At 44.5% G+C, this 21403-nt stretch overlaps 1 protein-coding gene across 2 annotated transcripts; it reads right to left on the reverse strand.

The window, feature by feature from the left end:
• Positions 1-529: 529 nt before the first annotated feature.
• Positions 530-16835, reverse strand: fbxo46 (F-box protein 46). 2 transcript variants are annotated; one of them, XM_034200213.1, is made up of 4 exons: positions 16456-16835; positions 5254-5375; positions 4345-4951; positions 530-3818 (listed from the first exon to the last, which is right to left on the reverse strand). In XM_034200213.1, the coding sequence occupies exons 3-4, from the start codon at positions 4822-4824 to the stop codon at positions 2073-2075; spliced, it is 2226 nt and encodes a 741-aa protein (XP_034056104.1). In that variant the 5' UTR covers positions 4825-4951; positions 5254-5375; positions 16456-16835; the 3' UTR covers positions 530-2072. The 2 variants fall into 2 exon arrangements, with proteins under 2 accessions (XP_034056104.1, XP_034056103.1); XM_034200212.1 differs by lacking the exon at positions 5254-5375.
• Between the last annotated feature and the right edge of the window lie 4568 nt (positions 16836-21403).

Consider the following 21403-nt stretch of genomic DNA (forward strand, 5'->3'; position numbering starts at 1 on the left):
TCTGAAATAAAGGTGTGAAATAAGGTGTAATTGAGCAACCTGATGTGAATTCAATAAAGTTTAAAGTAGCTTGAAGATTTGATTTGAAAGTTTCTTGGACTCGAACAATGTGTTGATGCGCTAGCCAATAGGACACACTACAGGAAAGGGAAACACTTAGAAAACACAATATGGTCGCTTTAATTTTGGGAGGAGTGTCCCTATAAATGTCCACTTTATCGTAGAGACATGCGCGATAAGTAAAGTCAATGATATCTGATTTGTATTAAATTGTGATTGGTCAATTAAACAGGCATACCATGCATCAGACGCATAACATATTGAGGGTTTATAGGTTTGAAAAATTGGATTAGCTTCCCTTTTTTGCCTCATAATTCTCTGGAAAGTAGTTTTTGTTGTTGGATGGTCACTGCATTCAACTCTCATAAGACTGTTACTGTTCAGGACACATTATTTAACCAATCACTGTTAAATCATCAGATTATTGTAGGCCTCATATTAACGTATCAAACACCACACGGACGAGGTAGCGCTTCAGATTTCCAGTTTTAATCATCACTTCTGTTTTTATTTAAGCAGATATTTCCCATTAGCATTGTACATGTCTGGAACCGACTGAGTTCTCCCATGAATACCCGACCGTCCGCCCACCTCCATGCACCGTTTCAGCATCATTCACCATACGAGTCCTTAAACGTCCAGTCTGTGAGCTTGCAGGGGTTTTACAGCAAGGGAGAGGGAAAGAGGGGGGGGGGGTTTGTACAAGAATGAAGAGTCAGCAGCGCCACCAGGCACTGTCCGTCTTACACTCCCACACACAGAGTTATGGGTGGAGTCTGAAATCTAGCCAACTACAGGGTCCTGTGCAACTCCCAAAACTCTTCATCGTACGTGAGGTTTCTGACGCCTCAATCTCCTGCAATGGGGGGGGGTAAGAGGTAAAGGGTTTTTAAGGCTGGAAGCTGGTGTGGAGAGTTTCTGTGGTAGTTGGTTTCACCCGCTTCGAAGCATGGATAACGGCTTTGGAAAACACTGCCCTCGGCCGCAATGCAGGACAGGAAGGAGAGGGGGTGGAAACAAAGATGGAGTATTTCAAAAAAACAAAAAATACATCTTTGCAGTTGGATGACAGACTTTTTACAGGGAGAACACAGTCCTCAAGAATAAAAGCAAACGACAGCAAACATTCTCTGACACACACACACACACCTCAGTAAAACAGCCAAACAAAAACAAACAAAATGGCAAACAAGCAAGTCAATCAAACCATACAAAGTGACATCAGGCCATCAAGTTTCTCTTTTTTCAATCCCACTGGTCTCAAGGTTAGGGTCCGCTCTGAAACAACGACGAGAACTGTGCCCGCCATTAAACCAAATGGTATGGCTATTTCAGCAATAATAATAACGTCAGTGACACAGGCAATGATTTCAGCAGCATTATCAGGGGACTAATCAAACGTAGTACACTGTTACAGCACATTCAGAGAAGTAGAAACGCATGGCGCAGGACAGGTACAAAATGGCGTCTTGTACAACGGAGAACTCAAGTTTGCTTTATACAATCACATTTCTAGAGCGGCACATTCCACATCCACTTTTTACATCTGCTGGGACTTGGGTACAGCTCATTTCATTGAAGCACCGTCGTACAGCTCACATGTGGTACTACACAGAACACAGAACGAGTATTTGGGAACAGTAAGCAGGCTCTAGGGCGATACATTTCTATGCGTCACTATGGATGCTAATCTCAATCAAATACACTGCAAAAAGTTCTTTCACGTGAATGACCTTCAACGGCCGTGTGTGGAGTTAGACAGGAAACACCCGGATGAGTAAGAGGCAGAAAGAGAGGGCTGACAGAGGGGACCCCAACCCTGGTTTTTAAAGTAAGTGCCACTCTGGAGGAGAGGGATTCTGGAGGGCTTGAAAAAACTAAAAGGCAAGGAGAGTGATACACCTCTCTTCCTTCTTTACCACTTCACTGACAGGCCAGGAGTGCTGGAGCAAAGACAATAGTCCTGGAGTGCTGATTCCTCTCCGTAATCCTAAGAGTACTCCCCCCTTTCTCTACCTGGCCTCCTCCCTCCTGTCCTCCCTCTTGGTGCGAATGGGCTGCGAGCCGTCGGCCGGCTGCTGGACCCAGTTGTTGTCGTGGAGCCCGACCCGACAGCCCGGCGTGTCTTTGTCCGTCCGCCGGCAGCACATCCAGTAGGAGCGTCCGTAAGGCAGGTCGTGGTGGTAAGGTTTGGGGTGCCAACGACATAAAGAAACGTCCCCGCGCTCGTACTGCCGCTTGCACTGCTTGCACGGGTCCTCGCGGTACAGAGGGTCTTGGTTCCACCGCGAGTCCACCGCTCGAACCCCGTAACTCTCGATGAGCACCTTGAAGTAGTGGCAGGTGCACTTGAGGGCGGCCAGCGAGCGCGTGGGCAGGTATCCGAAGATGTTCACCATGATGTGGTCGGGCAGCAGCAGCATGTACTGCCGCGGCTCCAGGAGGCGCTGGATCTGGAAGCGGATCTCCAGGAAGTCATGTGACACGTGGCGGTAGAGGCGACACAGCGAGGGGTCCGAGCAGTCGTCCACGGGAGAATCCGGTCGCTCCCCCGAGCCGACGGACACCCCGGGGCCGCCGCCGTTGTTGTTGTTGTTCGCACAGTCCAAAGAGCAAATCCCCGACCCAACGCCACCACTCGTTCCTTTTAAATCCTCCTCTGGACCCCGTGGAGGCTGCAGGAAGAACAGCTGTCCGGGAGGGGGGTCGTCTGATGAAGGGTCTGAGGAGCCGCCCCCTCCACTGGGCAGAGCGAAACACACCGTCTCCTCCTGCACATTCTCCGTACTGTCTTTGCCGTAAAACACACATTGGTCCACAGCGCCCGTCACCACCACCTCCACGTGGAAGCCGGTCACTCGCTCCCTCCCCATCCCCGAGGACTTCTTCTCCTCCTGGGTGGGGTCCGGGCTGCCGCAGCTCGGCCTGTCCGGGTGATGGAGGTCTCCGTCTGGTTTGGGGGCGGCGGAGGTGGCGGCCAGCAGCAGACTCCCGGGGTCTCTGGAGGAGGGGCTGACCAGCTGGTAGAGGTCGCAGGTGATTTTCTCTTTGGCCCTGGCTGCCGCCTGGCTCCCCCCCCCTCCCCCACAGCTCATGAACATACATCGGGACCTTCCAGCCGGCTCTAACTGAGACCGGGGGTCCATGTTCGACACTCGGAAAGCTATTCTGACCTCGCCGTGACTGCGACTGGGGGGCGGAGGAGGCGAAGCGACGCCGGACTCCCCTCCTCTCCGACGCTCGCTCTCTGGATGGACAGAAGAGTCTGTTTCAGGTCCCAGATGGAGCCGGTTCTCCTGGTTCTGGGACTCAAAGTGCGCGATGGCCTGGGCCACCCTGAGGGACTCCTGCTGCTGCTGCTCCTCCAGCTCCTGGTCCGTCTGGATGGGGGACGATGACTCTTTGGAGGGATGGCCACTCGAACTGTCCGACACGAACACGATGGGGCTGGGGTCGGACACGGTGCCCCGCAGGAGAGTGTGAGGGGTGAGACCCTGACCGTTAGGACACTGACTCTGAACGGCCACGATCCCCTGGAGGGCCATCGCTGTCCTCTGCTCCACGAGGGCCACCATCTCTGCCACCGACAGCAGGTCCGTCTCGCTCACCAGAGGAGGCTCGTCGGGGCTCGGGGGGGAGAGAGGGCATTCGTGGCTGAGGTTCAGCTCCGAGGCCTGGGAGCGAGTCGGAGGGTCGTACGAGGAACACCGTCTTCTTCTCTTGGCTTTACTGCAGTCCGTCGCCCAGTTACCTTTCACCTGTGGAGGAAAAGGATGAATGTTTTGTTTTAAATAACCAAAGTTAAACTTAAGGAAGCACCAGATATTTGTCCGACACACACCAGATAATAGGAAACTTATATTATGTAAAATTGCGATATTGAAACTATAGCTGAAGGTTAAATTGCTTTTATTGACTTAACTGGTGCAGTACCTACACCCTCCAATACAGTAGGAGGCGCTATGCACTTTTAGGGTAGGTTTGCGATCCGACAACAAACACAGAGGAAGAAAGAATGACTGTAACATGTGTTTTTTTCAGTTTCAAGGAAAGAAAACGAGATTAAAAAACAATCTTTAGGTTTTTGACGTGTTTAAAGTGATGGTGAGGTCCGAGCTATCAGAGCATTAACTAGATTTGGAACTTAAAAGCTTAAAATACACATTTGTGAAATGGGCCATTATCTTTCCTGTATCGGCCATGAGAACCCAGCAATTCCAATAAATCCATACCGTGCATCCATCCTCTTTTTATAGTCAACTCTCTTCAAAAACACGTCTTTACCTTCATGGTGCTGGGTCGTGGCTGCCCTGCCCCGCTGAACTGATGAGCCACGAAGAAGGCGATCTTCTCCTTGGTGTTCCCCGGCTTGATGACGTACCAGGTGTCTAACAGCACGCGGCCATCTTCCATCTGGGACCCCGAGGAGGGCGGCGACGGAGGGTCCGAGGAGGGCAGAGGGTCCTGGCTCTGCGACATGGAGCCCTCGGGTTCGGGGGGAGTGTTCTCCTCCCCTGCATCCTCCGCTTCTCCATCCTCCACACCCACTACGATGCCTCCATCTTCACCTCCGTCCACGCTCCTCGAGGAGGGCTCAGCTTTGCAGAGGTTGGGGGTCCCCGTCCCTCCTCCACTTCCTCCTCCTCCACTTCCTCCTCCTCCCCCGCTGCCCCCTGAGCCTGGGCTCCTAGCTTTGTTCTGGGAGTAGGTGCCGAAGGGGCGGGGGCACCACAGGCGGATGTGGGAGAAGGTGTCTCGGTCCATCAGGATGAGGAGGACCACCGGGACATGTCGCCGTCTACGCTGGCCAGCAAACACCCAGAGCCAGAGCCCTCATGGTGCGGGTCGCAGTGCCAACCTGACGGGTCAGCGGCAACACGGAGCATACAACCTGCAGCGAGAGGGGGGGGGGGGGGGGGGGGGGGGAAGGGAAAGAGAGAAACAGTTAAACAATGTTTTTTAGTTTTGGATTTCTTTGTTATGTTAAAAATCCTAATTTAAAAACACATACATATTTTTTTATTTCTATCGGTTCCAAAAAAAAGTGGCAGTCATATGTGGAAATTATTATTATTATACATTACTATTTTTAGACATTCTGAGAGTTTTGTAGCTGTGATCTACTAGGGGGATATTATAAGCTATTTATAAGCTTTCTATCCTCCCACTTCAGCTCGTTTGGTTTTCATGTACCTTGTCTGCAGTTACATTGAAGTAGTGGATACAAAATAAGAGTTTGTACAGCAACAATTCTCAATAGAGCCGGGATCAGTTCAGGTAATCAATGCTCAATTGTGGCTGTGTCGAGTAGATGCCTGGAGGTACAAATACAAAAGCTGTTCACATTGTAGCAGCAGCAGTGCAGTACACTGTAGACAACACACACACACATATATATATATATATATAAAATTATATATATCATGGTACTACAAACTGAACCACTGGCCTGCCTGCTACTTTAGCCAAACTCAATTACCCCTTACATCCACTAACTGTATACTATGATCGTCTCCCGGCTTTAGAGCGTCTCAATTAAATTAAAGGAATTGCATTTCAGGTTTAGTGTCTGCGGCCGGGACATGAAAGGGATGAAGGATGCAACACAAATGGACTCTCCCCTCTCTCCCCCCTGCATCTCAGTGCTTCAAAGAGGACTTGCTTAATAGGAGGCAACACAGGGAGGAGCATGCGGACATATGCTGGACCTATTTTTAGCTCACAGCAGGAGGGGGTTGGTAGTAGTGAAACTGCTGTATCCGTCCTGCCTGTCCTCACCCCTTTCTCCCTACCAGAGAGCCTATGCTACAGGCTGGGGGGGAGGAAGGGGGAGGATTTGAAGTCCACCCAGCATGCTTCTGCAGCTCGAGCAGCTGTAGGGGCTGCCAGGAACGTGCCGGAGAACTTAAGGAGAGAAACAAGTGGCGAGGGAACAACATGGTTGGCTCGCCGCTGATCTGAATGCCTGCCAACAGCCTGACATTTCTTTTTCATATCAACTTTCAACGACTCTTAACCGAGCAATTTCACACTTACTTGCAACAGCCTGAGACCAGTGCACGCCAGTATTACACTACTGCAGGTCGAGACAAAAGCAAATCAATCAAAATTAAACCAATTATGAACACAAGGTCTCGACAATTGACACAAATATTATTAGCAAGTATTTTGATAATCTTTTACTTGCAGAAAAATACCATCTCAACCTCGTACTTTAAGAAACAAGGAAGGACATTTTAAAGTATTTGTATACCTTATAAATCCAAGCGATTATTAGATTTCTGTAGAAGATAATCGGCTAAATAATTTGAAGAAATGAACCAGCCACTCAAACCTTTACATAGTTCGATATAAACGTATGTTATATTCTCTCACAGGTTAGTATATATATTGCAAACATGACTTTCAGACTGTGGGTGTTTCTCAATGTCAAGAAAGGATGCTTCAGAGCCACTATTTCAAGGATGCTACGTCATCGAGTCCCACGGAAGGACTGTTCCAATGTCCAGGCTCCTTGGAATTCTACCGAGCCCAGCGTCCTTTGTAGCGAGAAATTTCGAGGCTGCCCATGTGTATCCTCCGCGGTCTTAAAATCCCCACAATGCTTTGCGCACGGACCAATTTCCAAAATCTGTGGCGGAAAATGAAAGGCAGGGCCTCTCTTATGACGCACACACCTGCACACTTCCTAGCCGGTTCCACTCTTTGTTTCCGAATGCCAGGAAGGATTCTTGCCTAGCTTCTGAAGGAAGTGACTCGGAAGACAAGGAAGCGTCCTCGACATTGAGAAACACCCCCTGTTGACAAGACAACATCTAGTGGCTTCATCATGTGAAGAGGCTTGTTTGCATTTGTATTTTTGTATATTGACTAAAATGGGGAGAACAACAAAAAGTATACATCGCTGTGGGACAACTTCTCCTTGTAAATGACAACAAACTATTCAGCTACAGCTTTCTTTTGTGTCTCATCATTTCTACAGGTCCAGACATTTCTGGGTGTTTCTCAATGTCGAGTACGCTTGCTTGGAAGCACGTCTTCCGAGTCACTTGCTTCAGAAGCGAGGCAAGAATACTTCCTGGCATTCGGAAAACGAAGAGTGGAGCAGGCGAGCGTCATATGCGAGGCCCCGCCTTACATTTTCCGCCACAGATTTGGGGAAATTGGTCCGTGCGCAAAGCATTGTGGGGATTTTAAGACCGCGGAGTCTACACATGTGCAGCCTCGAAAATTTCTCGCTACGAAGTACTAGGGCTCTGTAGAATTCCAAGTATGCTGGACATTGGAACAGTCCTTCGGCGGCACTCGATGACGTAGTATGCTTGAAATAGTGGCTCTGGAGCAGCTTTACTCGACATTGAGAAACACCCACAGTCACCCCCAGGCAGAGCTTCATTCGAAAAGAAAAACATCCATCGGTTTCTTCGATTAACTTTCTCTTATGCACATCTTTGAATGTGGCAGCAACTTGACAAAAGCAACGGTTCAAATTGGCTCAACTTGATGTGTAAGGGAGGCGTGTGGCGCAGTGGGTTGTGCGTTGGTGTTCGGATCAGGGGGTCACAGGTTCAAACCCCACTGCAGTCAGCATGTCGTTGTGTCCCTGAGACTCTTCACCCCAAGTTGCTCCTGCGGGGATTGCCCTCAGTATTGGATAAAAGCGTCTAACAAGTGACCGATGTAATGTAACGTACGCAAAGATAGCAACACCCCAAAATAAAATGGGCTGTTACAAACATCCCCAGGTGTAACAGTTGGGAATATATCCACAGGGTGTGTTTTAGGGGACAATAAAAGCTAGTATTGCAGCACTTACAAAACATCCCACAGTCAGAGTCCTTCAAATGAACTTGTTGAATAACACAACGTTTATGACGGAGCTTATTTTGCAAATATATTTGTTTCTCTTTAGACGACAAAATAGCCTGCTTTACATTTAAGCCGCCCGACTCCTTTATGGCTGCAAACAGGACATGGTGGTGCCTCTGAATTGGCGGTGCTTTGTACATTGGGACTGACTCAGAGAAGTGCAAGAAGCTAACACCGCCCACACACGAGTGCTGAACCAATTCAAACGCTTCCTCCATAATCACATAGCAACAACTCAGCTGAGAGCCGGCAGATTATACTGTTCTCAGAAAACTGCTGAACCTTTTTTCCTTTCTCTTTATGTCCCATTCTGAATCTCTCTCTATTCAACCACTTTTACTCTCTACTTCCTCTCCATCCACTCCTCTTCCCCCCCCCCCCCCCCCCCTCGCTGCATCATGTAATCCATCTCTCATAACAGATTGGATGGTATTATAAGAGAGAGATGGTCTGCCCACTGCAGTGCTTCAGTACAAAGCCACACACACACTGATAAACACACACACACACTGAACATCAGCCACTTCAACAAACGACAGGTCAGAATTATTAGCCTGATGTTTTTCTGTGAATTGGGGATTGTGAGAAGAGAGGCCATGTGCCCACAAAAGAGCAGACGCATCTGAAAAACTGTTTACATTTACGGCTGTAACTTAAAAAATACATTTTGATCTTCTATGTTGAAAATCAAGTTGACGTTAAAACAACAACAACAAAAATGCTTCCTAGAAATTGGACATTTCCTGATGTTTTATGATATATTTAAAAAGGGTCTCCATTCTGATCATTTTCAGGTTTAGTGTCTCTACATGTCTCCATGCTTTAATGTTCAAAAAGCTCTTTATTTTTCTCATGCTGCCTGTGCTGCAGCACCTCTTTTCACCCTCTGTCTGAAACCAGAGCCCAGTCTGCTCTGATTGGTTAGCTGTCATTATGTTATGGAAGTAAACAAAGGACTCCAATGGAGGCGTTTTCGGGCAGGTAGTAATCATGGATGTATAATAAGAACTGGATACAGCGTGGGAGGCGGGGTCTCGTTCTTTCCTATGAGAGCTGCTCATTGGCGCATGACGACAAAATGGCCCAACTTTTGAGAGAGTGAAACGTCACAGATTACCCATCATGCCTGGCTGTCAGAGCAGAAGAACCCGTATGTGTGCTCACAGAGCATGCGCCCCTTAAGCCCCGCCCCCCGAGCTCCCACTCTCGGCTCACTCGAATGAATGGAGACTAGATCTAGATTCGGCTTTTAGTGCATTTTACAACTTTAAGGACCTAATGATTATAATAAGGGCTATAAAATACTTCATACTGGGTAGTTTATTTAGTTTGGTTTTTTAAGTATCCGCTGATTTACAGACGTCTCTTTCCATGTTAGTCAATGGTGAAAAGTCTTTCAGGGCCCAGTGACGTCACGGACTGATACGGAAATTGTAGTACCGCCATTTGGACACAACTAATATTTTCATCAGAGTCCGGCGCACTTCCTGGGGGCTTGGTGGGGAGACTGTGGGTGTTTCTCAATGTCGAGGAAGGATGCTCCAGAGCCACTATTTCAAGCATACTACGTTACCGAGTGCCGCCGAAGGACTGTTCCAATGTCCAGCATACTTGGAATTCTACCGAGGTCGGCGTACTTCGTAGCGAGAAATTTCGAGGCTTCACATGTGCGGCATTAAAATCCCCACAATGCTTTGCGCACGGACCAATTTCCAAATCTCTGGCGGAAATCGCGCTCCATTTAAGGCGGGGCCTCCCATATGATGCACACCTGTTCCACCATTCTTCGTTTTCCGAGGCTAGGAAGTATTCTTGCCTCGCTTCTGAAGCAAGTGACTCGGAAGACATGTGCTACCAAGCAAGCGTCCTCGACATTGAGAAACAGCCTATGATAACACAGGGATTTTAGCCTTTGCAGACCATTTACATGCACACAATCTACACACTAAAGGAAAGGGAAAACCCAAGAAAGCATAATAGGGCTTATTTAAGTAAATATCTCGGGGTTTGAACTGTCAAAATAAGATGGTTTTATTATTACAACTTGGATTTTGTGAAATAGAAAATGACATGTTATCAACCAAATGATAAATCTATATTAATAATGAAAATAGCCATACATTGCCTCTCTATTTGCTTACAAAAAAGACAGCACTAGCGTTTTGGAATAGTCCAGCCTCTACACTGAGATCTTGCTCCTCTGATGGCGAGCAAACAGCAGCCAACATTTGGCAAGCAGAGGACCGTTCACAGCCAGGATACTGCTGTCGCTCTCCGCAGGTCCAAACTCCACTCTCTCCACTCCTGCTCTCATTGATCATCTGTCTCAGTACAGCTCAACACGCAATTTAATGGACGCATGCATAGATTTGAGCTTCTATTGCCACATGAAGAAGATTCATAGATGTCTTGACAGCCTATATAATAACCAAGGTGAAACGCAAAGTCATTGAGACCATAAAAAGATTGAATTACCGTCTAACGCTTAATCCATTCCTTTCCTTTCCTACGTTCGGTTCGCCTGTCCTTCCTTGTATAACCTCAACCCTGAAAGGCATCATCTAGTAATATACATCTTTCTTTTCAGGACACACTAAGTTATCAGTAAATCTAGACTACAAGGATGTTACATTATTGTATAAATAAATAGTAATAAAGACGGAATTTGACATAAATGAATTCACACAGAGAACATTACGGCTTGAGACAAAGCTGACAACTAAGATTGTCCTGTACTAAGACCTTGTTATGCTTCTTAGCACAATTCGTAATACAATTGTTCTTATTCAGTAGATTTAATCACCAGAGGAACATACAACATCTTGTGTTTACCACAAATGTGCTCACGGGATTTGTTGGAAATAAACCATGTAGCATTAATAATGACTAATCAACGAGGACGAGGTAACCCTTCTGTCAAAATGAACACAAAGTTCAATAACAACGATTCTTACGTTTGATCAGCTTAACTGGTGAAAAAACTAAAGTGATAACAGAGATTTGATGACATCTAGAAATTAAGGAAACCAAGCTTCTCTCTGCAGGGATAAATCATCGTTTTGGAAAAGCTGCTACTTCAAAATATGGTCATCCATCATCCATGGGTGTGGTGAATGAGAAGATTCATGGTAAAAAAAACAGGCAATTCAATAGATATTTCAAGATTCTTATGCCTAGTATCTCACATCCAAATACAGTTGTATCTCTAATTCAGTTTCCAGTACTCCACAGTACTTTCAAAAAGTCCCTTTAAGTTACTATTGAGCTTCTTTTTTCCTCTTAATTTGAAATGGGTTTTCTGCAAATTAAGGCTTGGGTTTGGTTTTAAGCTTTCTGCATAAACCTAATCCTTCAAAATCCTGTCCAAGCGCAGTGGCAGCCAGCAGCACCAACACGACTGATACCCCACAGAAACACTATAGAAACACCACAGAAACACTACAGAAACACTACGGAAACACCACGGAAACACCACTACAGAAACACCACTACAGAAACACCACAGAAACACTACAGAAACACCACTACAGAAACACCACAGAAACACCACAGAAACACTACAGAAACACCACTACAGAAACACCACAGAAACACCACAGAAACACCACAGAAACACTACGGAAACACCACTACAGAAACACCACTACAGAAACACCACGGAAACACCACAGAAACACCACAGAAACACTACGGAAACACCACTACAGAAACACCACAGAAACACTACGGAAACACCACTACAGAAACACCACTACAGAAACACCACAGAAACACCACAGAAACACTACGGAAACACCACTACAGAAACACCACTACAGAAACACCACGGAAACACCACAGAAACACCACAGAAACACTACGGAAACACCACTACAGAAACACCACAGAAACACTACGGAAACACCACTACAGAAACACCACTACAGAAACACCACGGAAACACCACAGAAACACCACTACAGAAACACCACTACAGAAACACCACTACAGAAACACCACCACAGAAACACCACAACAGAAACACCACTACAGAAACACCACAGAAACACCACTACAGAAACACCACTACAGAAACACCACAGAAACACTACGGAAACACCACAGAAACACCACCACAGAAACACCACAGAAACACCACTACAGAAACACCACTACAGAAACACCACGGAAACACCACTACAGAAACACCACGGAAACACCACAGAAACACCACCACAGAAACACCACAGAAACACTACTACAGAAACACCACAGAAACACTATAGAAACACCACAGAAACACCACTACAGAAACACCACTACAGAAACACCACGGAAACACCACTACAGAAACACCACGGAAACACCACAGAAACACTACTACAGAAACACCACAGAAACACTATAGAAACACCACATAAATACTACAGAAACACTACGGAAACACCACAGAAACACCACTACAGAAACACCACAGAAACACCACTACAGAAACACCACAGAAACACCACTACAGAAACACTACAGAAACACCACGGAAACACCACTACAGAAACACCACAGAAACACTACAGAAACACCACGGAAACACCACTACAGAAACACCACAGAAACACCACTACAGAAACACCACAGAAAACACCACTACAGAAACACCACAGAAACACCACTACAGAAACACCACAGAAACACCACTACAGAAACACCACAGAAACACCACTACAGAAACACCACAGAAACACCACTACAGAAACACCACAGAAACACCACGGAAACACCACTACAGAAACACCACAGAAACACCACTACAGAAACACCACTACAGAAACACTACAGAAACACCACTACAGAAACACCACTACAGAAAACACCACCACAGAAACACACCACAGAAACACCACTACAGAAACACCACAGAAACACTACGGAAACACCACTATAGAAACACCACTACAGAAAAACCACTACAGAAACACCACTACAGAAACACCACCACAGAAACACCACCACAGAAACACCACTACAGAAACACCACTATAGAAACACCACTACAGAAACACCACGGAAACACCACTACGGAAACACCACTACAGAAACACCACTACAGAAACACTACAGAAACACCACGGAAACACCACTACAGAAACACCACAGAAACACCACTACAGAAACACCACGGAAACACCACTACAGAAACACCACGGAAACACCACTACAGAAACACCACAGAAACACCACTACAGAAACACCACAGAAACACCACTATAGAAACACCACTATAGAAACACCACCACAGAAACACCACAGAAACACTATAAAAACACCACAGAAACACCACTATAGAAACACCACAGAAACACCACGGAAACACCACAGAAACACTACAGAAACACCACTACAGAAACACCACTACAGAAACACTATAGAAACACCACGGAAACACCACAGAAACACTACGGAAACACCACAGAAACACTACGGAAACACTACGGAAACACCACAGAAACACTACGGAAACACCACAGAAACACCACAGAAACACTATAGAAACACCACGGAAACACCACAGAAACACTACGGAAACACTACAGAAACGTTACAGTGCATCATAGGTACCAAGGCTGTTTGAACCACAACTGTCACAAGCTTTCTGTATTTATTTCTTAACTCTTTGACACATACAGAAGTTAATGTAGGCAGTAGTTAAAGGTCCCATGTCATGCTTTTCTGGTTATCACCCGTCCCCTTGTTGTTATGTAGCTTTTTCTGCATGTAAACGGTCTGCAGAGTCACAAACCCTCAAAGTACACCCTGTAGCGAGTAAAACTCTAACACAGAAAAGACCTGTCTGTGCTGCCCCAGAACGCCTCATTGGAGATTTCTCTTTTTCCATTGTTTACTTCTTGGGTATAGTGACGTATTTCGGGTATAGTGACGTAACGTATCGGAGCCGTTACGTTTGGACCAATCAGCGGACTTCCTCACACACACACACACACACACACTCGGCGGGACGTTGCGAGGCTCGCTGCTGCGAGGAGCGGACAGTGTGAGCTGGCTCACTGGTGTGGGGTCGGCGAGACACCGCGGAACTCAGCCTGGGCACACACACAGACTCCCAGCCAGGCTGCGGGTGTGTGTGTGTGTGTGTGTGTGTGTGTGTGTGTGTGTGTGTGTGTGTTTCGGGCTGGGTTTCGCTGTGTCGCAGACGGCCACTGGGCTCACAGGGGGGGGGGGGCAGGAGCTCCAACAAGCCGTGTAGGACAGAGAGTGAATACACGTACTATACAGAGATGCTGTATGAGAAACCAATATGAGTTTGGAAAATTGCACAATGTAAATGTGCACCAGAGTATGCAGTGATGGTGCTACTAAGCTCCTTTTCTCAAGTCAAGTCATACTGCAGATGTGTCAGTCTAAAATGAAAAAAGAGCAGTGTTAAGTGGACAAGACAAGACACAGGAGTTCTGCTGTTTAACCTGCATACACATCTTGTTAATAATACAAAGTGAATCATTCCTCCTCTATCAGGAAGATTGTGAAGTATTTTGAACATTGCAAAACGTGTCTCGATACACACATTATTACTCAATGTTCTGTCAGAGTTATGCTCACAAATAACAATCCTACTCTTTGCATAGTGACAGATTCCCATGACTTAAAAACAACCTTTCTGCTGGACTGGGTCATTTCCCTATACAAATCCCGAGCAGTTTCGCCAGCACTCTCAGCGGGATAATAGTTTCACTGTGGTAGTATTAGGTGCGTGCCGTTCAGAACACACAGTTTACCACATCCTCATTAAAGGCCGATTTAACGAGTCGGATTACCAAAAAGAGCAATTTACTACTTGTGATTTCTAAGGCTGCAGAAAAAGTCAGCCTGCTAAACACAAAGCAGTCACTCCAACTCAACCCCCCGCTTACTATCCTCCAGCCCTCCTACACTGTTCTTCACAGCCAGACGACCAAAAGCTGACGAAACATAAAGCATGCCAAAAAGTCTTAGCTCAATCTCCCTCTCTGCATGCGTGCCTGTGAAGACAATGCAACAGAAGAGCTGCCAGCAGGCAAACTGTCAACAGAACAATAGAGCCCAGTGAGAGCCTCACTACAGCGGTCTGCTCAGGAGGAACGTTATTACATCGAGAGGACACCTAGGAAGAGTGGCTGTCTGCCCTGCAGTGCATCTGTCTCAGCTTCTGTAACAACATCACAAGTTAGACTTTGATGCAAGCTTTCATACTGCAATCACTAAGACCACAGTGTCAACACAGGGTTACTTAAACATCAGAAAAAGGAGAATGACAAATAATGCATCATCTAACTAAATCAAATCAGACAGAACTCCATGTGGAAATGAGCTATTTTAGCAAAACATAATTGATTGTTATACAGCAATGACAATGTGAGAGCTTAATATGCTACTGTCCCAAAAAACAGATTAACTACTTGTTCATCTTGGCTTATCAATGTGGACATATCTCCTTACAGCAACTGTGCCATAGGATGCAATAATACACTAATGAAATATGCATTGTTAAAACACTCATTATGCAGAGTCTCTCAACATGTAGTCCCTACTATGATCAAAATAAGGCCTGCAGGTCACTAGAACATTCCTGGTTTTTCAAAACCTTACGACTGACTGTAATTGAGCCAGCTTATCCAGTGACAACCAACAAGTGTGGTGTAACAAACAGTGGTGTCACTGTACTTAAGTACCATTTTGAGAGACTTGCAGTTAACTTAAGTATTTAAATATGTTGCTATTTTGTACTTCTACCCCATTACAAATCAGAGGTAAAAGGTGCTCTTTTACTCCACTACATTTATTTAGTTACTTTGCACATTTGGATTAATTATGTGAAATATAATCAACACTTAAATAAATGTACAAGCTACTCTGCAGCATACAAATGAATTAAACCTAGCTGCACCTTTGATAACACTAATGCATCAATATTTATAATCAAAACATATCATATATATTATGCTGAAATGGACCAATCTGTAGAATTAGTTATTTTACTTTTGGTACTTTAAGTATATGTTGATGCTTATACTTTAGTAGTTCTACTTGAGTAACATGTTGGATGCAGGAACTTTTTACTTGTAACAGAGTATTCCTACACTGTGGTATTTTTACTTTTACTTACAACATTATCTAAGTACTTCTCTCATCTCTGATCACAAACACCAAAAAACAAAACTGCTTACTTATAAGCACTTATAAAACCTTATGTTTTAAGCACCACCACTAGCTGGTTCCTTAACTAGCAAACAGCTAGCATAACGTCCTGGTAAAATGTGAAAGTAGGATAAGTCCATTATTATATAACATTAACAGATCCTGAACAAGTACGCTTCCACTTACTTTAATAGTGTATAACTGTGGTATTGCAAAAGGTCAATACACCCGCCATTAGCTACCGAGCCTGCTAGCTGGATAGCACAACTTACCTGCATAATAACATGACAGCGCTGGCTAGCAAGCTAACAAGCTAACAATGTAGAAAACAACGTATTTTTTGTGTAGCATCCTCACCTTAGCAGCGTTTAATATCCACAGACAGCCTCCTTGACTTGCAAAACAGTCGATGACAAGTGCTGTTTTTCCTTTTTGTGCCACCAGTTGGTCTGATGAAATGCAGGAGTTAACTATCCGTAAAGCTAAAGCTAAGCTAGCGACGACATTAGCCAACAGCTACTTTCTATTATCAACCTTGTCTAGTGATTATGCTATTGTGTGTGTGTGTCTGCCTGTCAGTCCTCTGAGCAAAGTCTAGCTGCCTTGTTAGGACTCCAAGCAGTCCCTCTCCCACTATCTATTTAGAAGTGACACAAGCCTTTACGGTATGTTCTCGGGGATACCAAAATAATCAGTGTCAAAACGGCAGCAACAGCAGCAGCAGGAGGAAGGCCATCTTGTTGACAAGCAGCTGCATAAGGCCCGCAGCCAATAGCAGAGCAGAGTCGGTGGTATGCCCATATATGGCGTCCGCCCAGTGCCCTCCCTCTGCTGCACACACACACACACACACACACACACACACACACACACACACACACACACACACACACACACACAATGGACCACAGTGGAATAAAACATCATAAGGTCACTGTGTCAAAGACAGGTGGGGATATCCATTTAAACAGCCATAAGGCACTTCATGGTACACAGTCATAAGTCATGGATAAGGATGAACTACTGAACTGCAAAGTAAGCAAGCCCATACACACATTTAGAAATAGAAAAGGCAATACAAACATTAATGCAGTTCTTATTTAAAAAAGAAAGTCTAACAATTTGATTTTCATCTCTGATTTTGGAATTTCCCCAATAATAAACTTACTACCTAAAGAAAGACATGTTTTTACATCTCATTACCTTCCAACAAATATATGCAATCCTGAAAAATAGTTTTGCACAGTTTTACTTATTAATTCTATAGTATACAAAGTAATACAATAAATGAATTGATGAATGAATTTCAGAAATGTTCACCTGCAAAATGTCACTTGAAGGGAATCATCAAGACCGGAAAGAAATATTTAATTGAAGCAAATATATTAAAAATGACTACAAAGAGGGCAAAAAAAGGGCACACAATTACCACAAAAAGGGGCAAAGCAACCATAAGTGACACAACATGATAACAAAGAGATGCAAAGCGACTGCAAATACACACAAAGCACACAGTTATTAAATAGATTCAAGTTAACTAAAATATATGTTATGTCAGAAGAGGACTGTCCATTTTTATTAGAAATGTTAACATCCATCCCCGACATGGGAACATTTCAATATTTAAACAATTATGACCTGTTCAATTGCTGAGCAGTCCAGTTTTGCCCCCTGGTGGGTTATTGCATTTGTGACTGCAATTGAAATCTTGAATGTCCTTTTGTGGAAGTCTTCTCTCTGTTTGCCTTTGCACATCCTGAAACATTGTGTCAAATTAGGTCAAACCATTTTTTGAATCTTGCTTTGTCTTTTGTACATGGGACTACTAAAGACAAAATACAATATGATAGATAGCGAGAAAGGAGTTCAGTCAAGGTTATGATATCTATTAACTCATAACAAGATACATATTTAAAGATACTTACTCAGTGTTAAAAGAAAAATGTATACAGTATGGAAGACATGTAATCATCACGATGTAAACACATGGAGAAAGTTAATTTAGAACCGGAGATTATTTTATTTTATTTATTAATAATGAAGGTATCTATGTTATGGAGTAGCCTAAATCATACGTATTAATGCAACGGCATGTGCATGCATCAAATTGAATTGACACTTTAACCCCCTTACAGAACCCACCCCTCATGTCATTGTCCTGTTATATTGTAATGTGCGTGAGCATTGTCCTTGTCCTATGTCTTTGAAACATGTTATATTGGTGTATAGACAGAATGTACAAATATGTGTGTCTATATGGTTTTTATTAAGTAACCTTCAAAATGTTATGTTTTTCATAGGTATTGGTACCACATATCTGGTTTGTGTGTATGTTATTGTTCAAATTACTTATTTTATATATTGTCCTTTTGTCAATAATAAAAAAACAATGTGTACAGTATGGTAACAGTGCCTGCTTGCACGTGGAGTCATCGGTGACACCCTTTAACTCTCATGAGAAGCTGTTTGATTTATATCCCGCCTTGTGTTCACTCTGATTGGCCCGCTATTGCTGATGTAGATGTCAATCATTAATACTCTGATCTCCTATTGGTCAAAGGATTATGCCCCTCCTTTCTAATCATCTGAGCTCCGCCTTCTTACTCAAACTCGCACTGTGGTTGGTTAACGGTCATGTCAGTCAAATCTGAACTTCCGGGTGGATAGTCGTTGCAAAACAGAGCAGTAGTGCAGTCACCGAGCTGAACCTGGATAAAGTACCTGCAGGAAAAGTGAGTTGTTTAAATTGTCAACAGGAGAATGTTTGATTGAATAAAGTGTTTTAATGTGGAATAAAAAACCCTGTGTAGCGAATTGTTTGGACTTTGTAATGCTTCATTCATCTGACGTAACACCACATTGTTGACACTATGTAACAGGAGCTAGCTAACACGCTAATAAAACGTAGCCAAGAGCATGTTACTACTGTCTTTAATTCTGGAAATGTGTTAAATTGTATTTATAAGACTGCAGGTCACTGTTGCAACGTTACTTAAGTGCGACACGTGTTGATGAGACATTTAGCATGCCTTCATACACCCAAGGTTAAACAAATCTGGCAAGGTGAAGACAATTACAAATGTCTGACCTAGATATCTACTGTCATGTTTTGAAATGCATGCATGGACAAATGTGCTTGTTCTAGTCAAATATTGCACATTTGCGGCTTCTTTTTTGCAACTTGGGGGGGAGGGGGTGTGTGTCTGGTACTTTGTGTACTGTATTCAGTGTTTCCCACAGATCTGAAATATACATGGGCGGGTGGTGGCAGCGGGCGGGGGGGTAGGGGTGCGCGGAGAAAAAAAAGAAAAAGTTTTAACAACATGTTTATTTATTGACTTTTCATTCCTGTATAATCATTTTGCGCAAAGATGGCACTGTTTGTCAGAGCACTTCATCCTTCTGGGATTTCATGAAGAACAGCTCCAACGCCTGTGTGTATGGGAACGCCTCTGGTGCTGGTCCACTGCCAGTGTTTCCCACAGATCTGAAATATACTTGGGGGGGGGGGGGGTTGAGGTGACGTGCAACAACATTAACATTAACCTTTCTGTTGGTCGCTTGTTAGCAGACCCTTCACGCGATGGCAGAGCCAACAGGTACAGGCAGGGTCCATAATGATAGCCCTATAGTTTAAATCTACTGCCCACACATGACCATATGGAAATGGGATACTATTTAAAAAAAATACATGTATTTATAAATGTATTTAGGAACCTATCCATGTGATTTTTAGTGGGGGTCGACCTCAAATCCATCCGGTAAGATTTTATTTTTTATTTTGGAGTTAAAAGCATCAATCTGGTGCATTTTGAGGGGAAAATAAAGAGACTAGATCTAAGGAAACACCTATATTAAACAGAACTGTATACATTTCAATAATCATAAAATCATGGCCATAACCAATAACATACCATTTCCAATATGAAAAAAACACTGAAACTTGTTTATTAATTTAGTTTTGGTTCATTTATAGTTGTGAGTGTGTCTGTGCTCCTGAATCAGCCTCTCCTGTCTCCCTCCTCTCCCCTCCTCTCCCTCCTCTCCCTCCTCTCCCCCCCTCTCCCTCCTCTCCCCCCTCTCCCTCCTCTCCCCCTGCTCCTCTTTGAGGCAGCAGCAAAGACTAGTTTTCTCTCAACAAGTTTTAAAAGTGTATCTTACCTTTTTTCACCTAGTTAACTTTTTATTTATTTATTCATGCATATTTTACTAATTACATTACATTTCATTTAGCTGACGCTTTTATCCAAAGCGACTTCTAATGACCGATTACAGGGACATTCTCCCTGGAGTAACTAAGTGCCTTACTCAAGGGCACACTAGTGGTGGTGTTCCTGGCGGGATTTGAACTCACAGCCTTCCGATCTTCAGCCCACCTCACTATCCATTAGACCAATCACTCCCCCCTCAAATGGAAATATGTGTTTACATAAATGGTGACCACACTGTTTGAGACCCACTGAGAACTTAGACTAAGTTAACTATCTAAACACTCAGAGAGTCCTTTACCTCACCTGAGCTGAGGTTATCCCGAGCTTGAATGACACACAGAGACCAATCAATGGCTTTGATTTGTGATCTGTATGACAGTGGCCATGTCGGCAGGCCACATCATGTAGACAGCCAGTCACCCTGTGTGAGGCAGGCCACTTAGCAGGCCAGAAGGAGGCGAGATCAGAGCAAGGGAGCAAGGGGATCATTGTCCACAAGTTAATCGATCGCAGATGGCGTCGTGGTCACGGACGAATAAAAAAAACTAAATGGGTCGCGAAATATACTTGGGCGGCCGTTAATATACTTGGGCGGCCGTTAATATACCTGGGCGGCCGTTAATATACCTGGGCGGCCGTTAATATACCTGGGCGGCCGTTAATATACCTGGGCGGCCGTTAATATACCTGGGCGGCCGTTAATATACCTGGGCGGCCGTTAATATACCTGGGCGGCCGTTAATATACCTGGGCGGCCGTTAATATACCTGGGCGGCCGTTAATATACCTGGGCGGCCCGCCCAAGTATAGTCTGTGTGTGGGAAACCCTGGTATTCTCAACGAGGATCCAAGATGTATTGTCACATGCACAGAAGCTACAGTTTAGCTATGGCAATGCACATCTGAAGTCCCAGGCTCCTCCAACAACAATGCAGCGTAAATATATATATATACATATATATATATATATACACTGTGTTGTATATCTTATATATATATGATATACAACACATAGTAACAGTAGAAATAAAATAGTGCATGATTATGTTGCAAGGGATGCAGGAGAAGTGAAAGATAGACATGTCAAATAAAAA

The sequence above is a fragment of the Gymnodraco acuticeps genome, unplaced genomic scaffold (assembly GCF_902827175.1).
Source record: "Gymnodraco acuticeps unplaced genomic scaffold, fGymAcu1.1, whole genome shotgun sequence".
NCBI classification, from domain to species: domain Eukaryota; kingdom Metazoa; phylum Chordata; class Actinopteri; order Perciformes; family Bathydraconidae; genus Gymnodraco; species Gymnodraco acuticeps.

Coding starts and splice junctions, on each gene's coding strand:
- fbxo46 (XM_034200212.1), bottom strand. CDS start 4,824: ATGGACCGAGACACCTTCTCCCACATCCGCCTGTGGTGCCCCCGCCCC. Junction 3,819..4,344: donor CACGACCCAGCACCATGAAG/GTAAAGACGTGT, acceptor TTTCCTCCACAG/GTGAAAGGTAACTGGGCGAC.